The 12,049-nt window shown below is 37.9% G+C and overlaps 1 protein-coding gene and 1 pseudogene across 1 annotated transcript; both read left to right on the top strand.

The window, feature by feature from the left end:
• The first annotated feature begins 3,605 nt into the window (after positions 1–3,605).
• On the top strand, positions 3,606–6,723 carry LOC120007248 (annotated as a pseudogene).
• A 670-nt stretch (positions 6,724–7,393) lies between these two features.
• Positions 7,394–9,980, top strand: LOC120007439 (cytochrome P450 CYP749A22-like). The gene is made up of 5 exons (XM_038857666.1): positions 7,394–7,769; positions 7,850–8,073; positions 8,481–8,713; positions 8,861–9,239; positions 9,344–9,980. Exons 1-5 carry the CDS (start codon positions 7,484–7,486, stop codon positions 9,782–9,784), a joined length of 1,563 nt encoding a protein of 520 aa, XP_038713594.1. The 5' UTR covers positions 7,394–7,483; the 3' UTR covers positions 9,785–9,980.
• Positions 9,981–12,049: the final 2,069 nt, after the last annotated feature.

Below are 12,049 nucleotides of genomic sequence, written 5' to 3'. Positions count from 1 at the left end.
CTTTAAATTAAAATATCACTTGTATTCATAAAAAGCATGATAATTTAATTTACTAGATGCCTAAATTAAAGTTCTTTAGGAGGATGACTTGATAATATTCAGCTCCTGCCTAAACTTTAATTATGTTATCTTTTCAAATTATAGTATCATTTATATTCGTCAAACAAATTTGGATTGTCCTTTCCGTTTTATTCATTATTCTTTGATTATGTGATTGAGACCTCCCCTTGATACAAAACCCAATGTCCTTTTTGCAAATTCCATCCAATATTTTTCCAAGTTGATTTTCAATAAAACCCATCAAAAATGAGATTTTCAAAAAACAAAGCCTTGGTCTAACATTAATGGAAAACATTCCACCCCATTTGATAATACATGATTTTTCGGGCATATGAAAAATTCATTAAAACAAATTGGGACATGCAAACAAATTTTTTTAAAAAAGCACATAGATCAATCTAGTTAACCTTTTAGGGAGTTGTGGGGTGCCTAACACCTTCCCCACACTCAATAGACCCCCTTACCTATTTTCTGGTTCGTAGACCACATTTTTAGTGTCCAATTGCACTTAAATCAATTGGTGTCGACTCTAAATCATTTTCCATCCTTTCATCGCCGGTCCGCATCGTGGCCCTGGTTGCGACAAAGAGTTTTGAAGGATTTTGGACAATCACAGAATTAAAGAGAAAATTGCTTCTACAAAACCAAAAAGGAAAAAAAAAAACTTGACAATGACTAATTTGCTAATGACAAATTCTGAAGCAACTTAAACCCAATTTTGGTCGAGGAGGAGTTGCATATAATGTCAGTTTTAAACGAAATTTTTTGTTTTATTAAAATTATTTTTTTTAGTCTATAGATACATAAAAATAAAAAAAGTATCGTATGGGTTGCAAAAATTATTTTAATAAAAATTAATTTTTAACTAAAATTAATTTTTTAGTTTATAGATAAATAAAATAAACAATTATTGTATGTGTTGCAAAAATATTATTAATAAGAATTGAAATTGGACACTCAATTAGGAAATTCTACTTCCTTTGTCATTTTTTTGACTGGGGAAGCCGTCAGTTGTATTCGTCCTCTTCCCAATTCACTTATGTCCATGCTTGGGCCAATGCATCCTCCATATTGAACATAGAATTTGGTCTGCTCTTTGTCGAGTTTCCCTTGGGGAAGCGAACTCTCTCTAAACATCGTGACAGTCGTTTCTGGATTGTAGTTGGGAATCAACACCTTCTTTGCATTGAAATGACCAAGTACAGCATGCAGCGGCTCCCCTAGACTTAGTTTAATTTGATAAAGATTGTCTGACGTCTTCTGCAATCTCTTGCTACTAGCGAACTATTCGATAAACAAATCTTTTAGCTCGACGAAGGAAGAGATGAAGTTGTTGGGCAGGTTGATGAACCACTATAAAGTCGACCCGATCAGACATCATTCGAACCCCTTGCACATGCAGGACTCACGGGACTCATGTGACATTACAACGGTGAGCATCCGTTGTTTGTATTGACTGACGTGGTCGTACGGATTGGTTGTCCCATCAAATGATTTCATTTTGGGAAAATAGAACTTCCTCAACATCTTGACCATGGAGATTTGGTCGATGAAAGGTGAATCGACGAAACTGTTTAGCTGACATTTTTTTTGATTGGTGTGGGACTCCAAGAAGTCGTATGAGTATTGCTTCCATCTCTGTCAATCTACATGAATTATTTGACTCTGCTGCTGAGGACAACAAATAAGTGAGTGATGCACTCGTGGTTGATATGTTATAGGCATTCATTCTCACAGCAAATGCCGGACAGAATGGAGAAGGTGCGATAACTCTTAGTTTGGATTAGGCGACGTGAGGCATGTTGAGGGTAAGGTGGCAGCTTAGAGATGATTGTTGATTGGACGTAGCTCGGTCGACAAGAGGAGTCTCTTTGTGTATAAAGGTCATACGAAGCCAATGACTTCGTTGAACCGGACTTGTGAAGTTCTCTACGGTGGGATGAGTTGAACTATCAGCTGATCATACTTGGTTTGCAATGTGAGGTTTTTAACTTGGATCGCAGTGTTCTCTTCTGCTAAGGCCCTTGATTGATTAGTATTCTTTTGCAACCAAACGGTGAGTGCGACAAGCTGAGAAGCAAAGTCTTGCGCTACATTTTTTGTCATGGTTACATCGTGCGACCTTGTGTGAGCTTAGCTAGTACTAGATTGTCGAGGTCCAACGGTGGGCGTCAAATTGTAGTCCCAAGAATCTACAATCAAGTTTTGTCAAATGAGGCCTTTGACAAAGATCACGATGAAAGTAGACCGTGAAACTTGACACTGGTGAGGTGTCGACCAAGGAAGTTTATTTGGTCAAGTTAGTTTACGGTGGCAAGATTTGTAGTGAGAGAAGTTAGAGAGAGAGGGAGAGTAAGATACCTCCAAAAAGTTGGATCCCTTTCTGTGGCGGGGACCCCATTTGAGCTGGCCAATACTGGTTCCTAGGCCTTGATCAGACCTTGGGCCGACGAAAGAGCTTCCTAGGTGTGAGCCCACAGATTGGCAATGTAGGCTTTGGTCCTTTGCCAAGTGTGTCGCGATTAAGGTAGATGTCCTATTGAGAAGACAATCCAGGTCGTGGGTCTGTTGGGCTCGATTGAGGCTCGTGTGGGCCTTGTTGAGTAGACAGCGCAGGGCGTGAGCCTCTTGGACTCGACCAACGTTCATGTGGGCCTTGTTCAATATATTGCCTAGGCCGTGAGCCTGTTGGGCTCGACTATATGTAAGTACGGATTTTGGCCCTTACAATAAGGTACTAAATTAATTACTTTTTCACAATTTCGTTGTTTTTCCAATTCTGTTTTATAAAATTTATTCTTTTTCGATTTTTCCAAGTTTGGTATAAAGAGACGAGACATTAAGATATCAGTTTGAAGACTAGAGTTCAAAATATAAAAATTGTTCATGTGTGACCTTAGGGTACAAGATAAAAATGAAAAAGGTACATTGGAGTCTAAAAAAACATGTATTTTAAATTTAAAAGAAATATGTGAGATTGACATATTTTGTAATCAATTCTTAATGAGTGTCCGTAGAACACCACTAGTCCGAAATATTAAAATTTTAAAAAAACTTTGGAAATCGGGTCTACCCAGATCCTTGTACATGAGCATCACACAGGTTGAAACCAACATTCCACCTCACATAGCGACCATCCTCCATGTTCTTCTCTGTTGATGCTTTGAGTCTTCAAGGGAGACAAATTAGGCGTGCTTTCTTTTGCGCTATTCTAAATTGGATTTCACATGATTTGAATCCTCCTTTGTTGATGTATGTGTGTGATAAATTGAGCCTCATTTTGGATTTCCGGTATTTTGGGTGCTTTAAAGTGGATTTTTTTATTGCAAATATTGAGTACTGTGTTTGTATATTGCAGATTGCTATTCAAGAGAAATGGTGAAGAGATGAAGAAGAAGAAGCATGAAGAGAGAGAGAGAGAGATAGAGGAAGAAGATGGGTGAAATTGTATATTCATTCAAAAGTGAAAATAATTACAAGGGTTACATAGCTCTTATAGTGCTGTAATAAGAGCACTGTACCAACGTACATATTGATAATGAGCCCAATGGTTAAGAAGAAGACGCCCAACAACTGAAGGCATATCCTCAGCCCACATTCTGAAGCATAGACCAGACTTTGTTCTTCGAGAAGAAGAACATAATCTAGGGTATGCGTTGAACTGTGTACAGCGGATATCGAACCAAAAACTCTCTTCTTCCTGTAAAGCTTAACAATTTTTGTGGGTCTTATCGACAGAGAAATCTGGGTTTCGTTAAGATTGACCATTGACACTCTGCTCGAATCTGAGGCCTAAGGTGTTTTGTGTTACAAAGGTACTTACTTTTCATTTGGGGGTAATGGTTCGAGAGATTGTGGTTTTTCATCATTTGGATATCCTCTATTGAGAGATAATGATGGCAGGCAATGGTCTTTTGTATCCAATTCTTGGTTTTGCTTCATGTGTGGCTTTCATTTGCATGTCTTTTGGTAACGTTGGCTGCCGTTAATTACCAACAACAACCTGAGATTTTGTGAGAAGGAATAGGACTCATTTTGTGGTTGATGGTCGACCCTTATACGTCAATGATGGGACTCTTACTGGTTGATGGGTTATGCTGTCGAGGGACATGGCAGACCAAAGGTTAGTGCAATGCTGCAAGCAAGGCCACAGATGGATCTCACTGTTTTTCGAATTTGGGCCTTCAATGATGGTTCCTACAATACAGTCCAGATTTCCCAGGTCAATTCGACGAGTGAGTCTTCAAGGTAGTAGAATCCCTGAATTATTTGTACTTCGCTTCTTTGTTGCAAATAACTAACCTGAGTTTTGTTCAGTGCACCAATTATCTTAGAGGATGTAGGCATTTGATTGTTTGACATCGTTGTTACTTTGAGCATTGGGAAGTGTCTGTCTGGCATTTGATTGTTTGATTGTTTCTTTTCTCAAATCAGTCAGGTGTCTCTCTTTTAGCAGAGGCGATATGGCTCCCTTATACTGATAATCGAAAAAGGAACGGAACCAATGAGCATAAAATAAAACAACTATCCAGTTTGTTGAAGCGTTTGGGGAAAGAACATATTGCTACAAAGGCTACCAAAACTTTCCACAGTCCAATTCAAATCAATTTTGCTTATTTGTCCTTGCCTTTTGTGCTTTCCTTGTCAACTAAAAAAACTAGGATTAGATTTTATGCCCTCTCCCTTTCGTTTTTCTTTTAGGTTTATTTGTGTCATTTTCATTGTAATGACATTTTATTTTTTGGGTGATCCTTCTTTCAACAAGAAGAGAGTTCATGAGTTTTGTTATGAACTGTGAAATACTTACATCTTACCTTATAATTGCATTTGTATCTAAAAAGTCCTTGAATATCTCAAAATATCATGCTATTAACTGATCCAAAGAGTGGGTTGCCTTTTGTTGCTCTCCATTTTTACAGTTTCACTGTATAAAATGCTAAGGTTTTTCCTTTTAATCATCTTGAAAAATTGTTGGTGTGTCAGGCCTTGGATTGTGTCATTGCAGAAGCCAGATGACATGGAATCAGGCTACTTTACAAGTTTAGTGAATTACTTGCAAGCATATGGTGGGAAGACTCAATATGTCAAGTGGGCTTGGGAAGAAGGCATTGCTCTAAGCTCTTCAAATGACTCCTTCTTCGATCCATCTATCCACAAGTATTTCAAGCATTATGTCAAGGTACCAGTTTTTTAATTTTCAAAAATCAATGAGGTACCATCGTAAAGTGATAACCGAAACATTCATATCATTCATATTGCACATAGATCCTTCAAAAACTATGTTATATAGGGAATTGAGATTTGTTGACATTTTCCGAAGTTGAGAACTCGCAAATAGGAATTTTTTATTGTCATGATAAGAACTGTTTCTGAATCTAATTTCAGCATTGCTTGGTAAAATCTACTCCTGTAGCCCAACATGTTTCAAGGCAAGAATAAATTACATCATGTGAATATCATCACCTTACTTGTTAAGTACTAAGCAGTTGCTAGGGAAATATGTCAAGGGGTTCCAGGTTGACTACAACAAATAAGTGGCATATATGTGCACTTGAAGGAGGCAGTCGGAATGGCGTATAATTGCAGGAGTGGATAGAGGAAATGTCGGCCTTTGTGAAAAGAATCAACAAGAACCATCTGCTAAATGCTAACAGTGGGCCTTGAATGATTCTATGGTCCCAAGAACCCCAAGAGGCTATCTGTGAATCCAGAGCAGTGGGCTTCTACTATTGGGTCAGATTTTATTTGTAACTCGAAGATATCAAACATTGATTTCGCCTCTGTGCATGTCTATCCTGATCATTGGTACGCATTGCATGTTCTTTAAGTTAGTGCTCCAAAATGCATGTGCAGAGGGGTGCTAGCTCTTTACCTCTTTTCATACTCAAATCGAAACTAATTATTTTCCCTCGAGCACGTCTGACTTATATGAAACTCTTTTTTCACCTTTGAAGGTCTAAAGACCCAGAATTTGAGGACAAACTGAATTTTGTCTCGAAGTGGTTGCTTTCTCACATTGAAGAAGGTGACAGCAAATTCAAGAAGCCTGTCATGTTTACTGAGCATGGATTGTCAAGCGAGAACAAGGACTTCCGACCATCTCAACGAGACCGATCTTACAAAACCATTTTAGACATCATTTATAAATCTGCCAGACAAAACTGGTCTGGCGCAGGCTCTTTCGACATCATCATGATAGTTTTGCCTTAGTCCCATGGAAAGATCCATCAACGTTTCGATTGACTGTCGAACAATCATGCAGGTTGGCTAGAATCCAGGGATTAAATTGACAAAAAGGGGATCTTAACGATCTGTATTCACTGGCAAAGTGTTCTGAAAAGACATATTTGCAATTGAAATAGAAGTTTCGACTGTCTCGATGGCAGAACCCTAGGTTTTATGAATCCTCAACACATTCTTTGTATGGCTACAAAAGACTGGGACTATGCTAGATGAATGAGATATGTATACTGGCTGGACTGCACAACAGCCAGTCGAAGGTGCTGTAGAGTTTATTACATACTTGAGTACGGCATGTAGCGGAAAAAGGATTTAGTATCAGACTGGAGATTGTGATAGCTATTAAGTGATTGCTAAATCTCTTCTTGTTATTGGAACAATAGTATATATGTACAAAGTGTTCTTAATGGATATGATGATTGAGATAATATTTCCTTGGTGAGAGTTGTTGACAAATGGGAACGTTCAGTGAAGAAAGTGTGCAGATGCTGCTTTTCTCTGATGGAGGAAATGGACATGAATTTGAAGATGCTCTTTTTCTCTCTGTTGAGTTATGGTATTTTTTTATTCTTCTTTAAACAATGTCTTGACAATGACTAATTTGCTGTCACAGAAGGTGCCAAGTAGGTGACAACGAAGTTGAAGATGCTATACTTAATTCTCCAACAATACTATGAAATTTGTAACAACTAATTTAAACCCAATTTAGTGTGAGGAGTTGCGGACGAGGGCTCCTGCAATAGAAGGTACTGTAGTGACCATTAGAGACGTCGGGTCTATTTAAATTGTGTGGTCCCCATAATGGTAAAATAATGGACCTTTGTTAATAAGACTACAACTACAGGAAAACTGCAGCGACTTGGGGCTCTTTGCCCAGAGGGGTTGCATATAATATCAACAATATCAGGCTATAGAAAAGATACCCTGGTGGGTCAATCAAAAAACACTATTTTCAAAAGGAGAGAGAAACAAGGAAAACTTGCTCTGTTTTCTTGGATACCTTTTTGTCGAGTATTAATCATCTAGAAGATGTTGCTGCGTCAAGTACTCAAGTCAATATGAAAAACTAAACAAATAATGCAAGAAGAGGAATACAAGGCTTACATTGAAACCTTATCTGCAACTTCCACTATACAATAAAAAGAAAGCAACGCTGTAAAACTGTGCAGAAACCAACAACAAAATGATCCCACAACAAAGCCTGGTAATCCTTCTTTCAAGCTCTTTGTTATTGTACCTTGTCTTCAGTTTGATCAAGTTCCTTCACAAAGTATGGTGGAGTCCATTCCGAATACAGTCTCTAATGGCTTCCCAGGGAATTCAAGGTCCTCCATACAAGTTCATGTATGGAAATACCAAAGCCATAATCAGCATGAGACGCGAATCGATCTCCAAACCCATGGATCATCTCTCACATGACATATTCTCTTATGTCCTGCCTCATCTATCCTCATTCTTCAACAAATATGGTAACTATTCCCCCCTTTTTTTTCTTTCTTTTTTTGATCAGTTTCAATTTATTGATCTTTGTTTTCTGTGTGGCAAATAGGGATGAATTTTCTTGTTTGGTATGGTCCTCGAGCTTCCCTGGTAGTTTCGGAACCAGAGCTGATCAAAGAGATACTGAACGATAAAGATCAAACTTACCCCAAAATAGACGCCGAAGCATATGTGAAAAAGCTGATTGGAGATGGCCTAGTGACATCCAATGGCGAAAAATGGGCTAAGATGAGGAAGCTCGTGAACTACGCTTTCCATGCCGAGAGTTTAAAAGTAAGCTTATTGTGATGCTGCAATTGATGTTACTGTTTAAGTTCTTGAATTGTTTTTATGGCGTTGAAGTATCGAACTGTAAAATTTATGCTACATGTTGTGATAAATAGAAAAAGATGAACAAAGCTAAATATCGTATTACCGTGGACAAGACTATTGCAGTGGGCGGGTAGGCCATAGTACCACATAATAAATGGAGAGATTGTTTCAAGAAATTTAAATTATGACTTCTAGGTTACCCTCTTGCAACTCTACCACTGGGTCATTCTCGACTTTACGTGCATGTTGTGATGAATATGTAAAATTTTATCCTCCATTGCGATACTATCAGGCCAAACATAGTCTGAGCAGATGATTTGCCAAATAGAAAACGAGCTTCTCTAATCCTGCTAACTACGATTTTGCAGAATATGATACCAGCTATGATTTCGAGTGCTGAAGTGATGATCGAGAGGTGGAGAAATCACGAAGGCAAAGAAATAGAGGTGTACGAAGAATTTAGGCTATTCACTTCTGAAGTAATCTCTAGGACGGCTTTTGGAAGTAGTTACATAGAAGGGAAGAACATTTTTGACATGTTAAGGAAGCTGAAAGTGTTAATGTCCAGAAATGGTCTTAAAGTTCCACTTCCTGTCATCAGGTAAGCAGAGAACACATTTGGGACATTCAAGGGAATAATTCCAACTTCTAACTAGCCAAGCAGATTTATTTTCCAACTTCTAACAAGCTAAGCAGATTTATTTTCTTGCTGAAATTCTTGCATCGTAAATGATCTTTTCTGTTGCAGTAAGATTTATAAAAGTAGAGATGAGATCGAAGCAGAGAAGCTTGAAAAGGGAATAAGAGAATCTGTTTTAGAGATAATTAAGAAGAGAGAAGAGAAGGTAAGGACAGGAGAAACAAAAGACTATGGAACTGATTTTCTTGGAGTATTGGTGACGGCTTATCATGAAAAAGACGAATCCAAGAAAATTTCAGTTGAAGATTTGATTGATGAGTGCAAGACATTTTACGTTGCTGGACAAGAAACAACAAACTCCTTGCTTGCTTGGACTATTATGATCTTAGCCATCCACACAGACTGGCAAAATGAAGCAAGAAAGGAGGTGCTCACGATTTTCGGCCATGAAAAACCAAGTTCTGATGGCATTGCAAAACTGAAGATGGTAAGGAACTCCATTCGTCCTTTTCAATCGACAACAATGCAATGATGTACTTCTTAGCCTTGAAATCCTAATCAGGTCTATGCGTGATTTGCTTTGTTGTGCAGATGAGTATGATCATCAATGAAACACTGAGATTATACTCCCCAGTTTTGGGGTTGCATAGAAAACACAGTAGAGAAGCTCGACTTGGGAAACTCACTCTGCCTGCTGGTATACAGTTACATGTCCCAATTCTAGCACTTCACCATGACTCTAATATATGGGGAGAAGATGCTCATTTGTTCAAACCAGAAAGATTCTTAGAAGGGGTTGCTAAAGCAACAAACAATAACATTACTGCCTATATTCCCTTCGGAGCAGGCCCGCGAATTTGTGTAGGCTTTAATTTTGCCATCACCGAAGCAAAAATTGCACTTTCGATGATATTACAGAGCTACAGCTTCACTCTCTCACCGGCTTATGTCCATTCGCCTTGTCAGGTTCTTACACTTTGCCCACAGCATGGAGTTCAGGTGATTCTTCACTCATTGAAAAATGAAGATTAGAGTGAGTGTTGCATTTAAGTTCAGATGATCTTCATGGAAACCATGTAATATATAAAAGCTTATGGCTAATGAGACTAAAGTAAAGCATTAAAGTTGAGAAGATTTTCATGGAAATTGTGTAAATTAGAGTCTTATAGATAATCAGAGCTAGCAAAATAGTAAATAAAAATTTGGAACAGAGGTTCTTGTTCGTGGAAGAAAATCAATTCTATATACGAAGAGGTGGATATCAGGAAGGTAAAACCGTAAAACGGAGAAGAAAAAAAAGCCTAAATTTCCTCTTGAGAACATAGTTACTACTGAGCTCAATGCTTCACTTTGTAGTATCTTAAGCACAAGAGAAAAAATACTCAAACTTTCTCATTCGCATTTTAACAAACACATCATTAGCGACCCGATTAAACAAAGCCAATCTCCTCACCTTCGATCTTGCCCTTCTTTCCACGCTTCAATTTCTGGCCTTCGAAATTCTCCTTATTTAGTTCCTCCAGTACCTTGATCACTGCACCCACTCTCCTTTGCTACCCAATCGAAGTCATCCCCGAGAATCCTCACTGGAAATCTCCATGCACGAAGCTTTCCTTTTCCCCAATCTTGTTGTTCCACCAGTTCTTGTTCACAGTCATCATCATCTTCGTCTTCGTCCATCAAAGCCAGCCGTCTCCTTCACTTTATGGCCAGCGGAAAAGGAGGAGACGAATCAGAGCTAACCCTCTTTTTCGAGCCTTCCTTTTTTGCGTCATAAACCACTAGAGGCTGAGAAAGTACAAAATACAAAATGGTAAGGAACCCAATGAAAATTCTCAAATGAGGGATCCCTCACTTTATTTAAAATGAGGGATCCATCTAACACCATTCATTATGTGTAAGTGTGACCCCCACATGTGATGGGACCCGCGTGGGACCCGCGAGTGAATGGTGTTAGATGGATCCCGCACTTTAAATAAAGTGCGGGATCCCTCACCTGAGAAGCTCTCAGGAACCCAATTCATCGTTTTCAATAGATAACAATGCAATGATGTACCTCGTTAGCTCTATGCGTGATTTGCGTTGCTGTGTAGATGAGTATGATCATCAATGAAACACTAAGATTATACTCCCCGCTTTTGGGGTTACATAGAAAAAACCAGTAGAGAAGCTCGACTCAGGAAACTCATTGATGCAAGGAAAATTGATGACAACAATAAGAAATAACAGTATAAAGATTTGAAACGTAGATTAGAAGAAGAGACGATATGATTGATTCAATGGGGGAGTCTCTAGTGTTTAAAGTCCTAACATAAAATTCTATATTATTATTGAATAAGAGTCTAACAGTTGTCTCTCTTCACAATCATTAAATAAAAAATCTTAAATCACTCCTATTTGGAATCTAATATTAAAAACAAATAAAACTACCTTTAATTGGCCCCAAAAGGATATTTATTGTTTAACAATCAATATACTTCCTAAAATATCATAATATAATATTAATAAATAACTAATTTCGTTTTTTCACTAACCTGAAAATTACGATAATGTCATCGATTCTAAAACTTAAATAAAACTTTATAATATTGTCCTAACAATAATACTAACTTAAATAAAAGATAAATAAGGTCTAAAACTAACTGAAAAAGACCTAGACTCCTAACTAAACCATAATTCAAAATCTCATGATATTTCATCTTCATCACTTATACATTCACATCTCCCAACATGGAGAATAATCATGTTTTTACAATGGAGATCAAGTGATTCTTCACGGCTTATGTCCATTTGGCTCGTCAGGATCTTACACTTTGCCCACAACATGGAGATCAAGTGATTCTTTACTCATTGAAAAGTGAATATTAGAGTGAGTGTTACAGTGTGCATTCAAGGTCAGATGATTTTCATGGAAATCATGTAATAAATAAAAGCTCATAGATAATGCGACTCTCTATATATTTTGATGTGGGATTTGTTGGAGAAATATTGTAAGATTGGTGGTGATTGCAACAAAACTTGTACAGAACTGGTGCTTCAAGGCGCGTAGTCGCTTTCCTTAAGACAGTATTTGCCCCCACCAAATGGTTACACTAGGTTACAGCAAATCTGCCTCCAGGATACAATGAAGCTTGGTCTATGGACCACCTTTTTCTTGGTGCAATGGCCGTAGAAGGTCAGAGTACTTTGAGAATAATCAAGAGAAAGAAAGATGCTTGTCTTTCTATTTCTGCAGCAATAGAAAAACAATAGAAAAACTTTTATGAAGAGAGAATGGGAGAAAGTTGATAGGAAAAA

This window comes from Tripterygium wilfordii, chromosome 10 (genome assembly GCF_013401445.1).
Source record: "Tripterygium wilfordii isolate XIE 37 chromosome 10, ASM1340144v1, whole genome shotgun sequence".
In the NCBI taxonomy this organism is placed as follows: domain Eukaryota; kingdom Viridiplantae; phylum Streptophyta; class Magnoliopsida; order Celastrales; family Celastraceae; genus Tripterygium; species Tripterygium wilfordii.
This window is presented reverse-complemented; position numbering and strand designations above follow the sequence as displayed.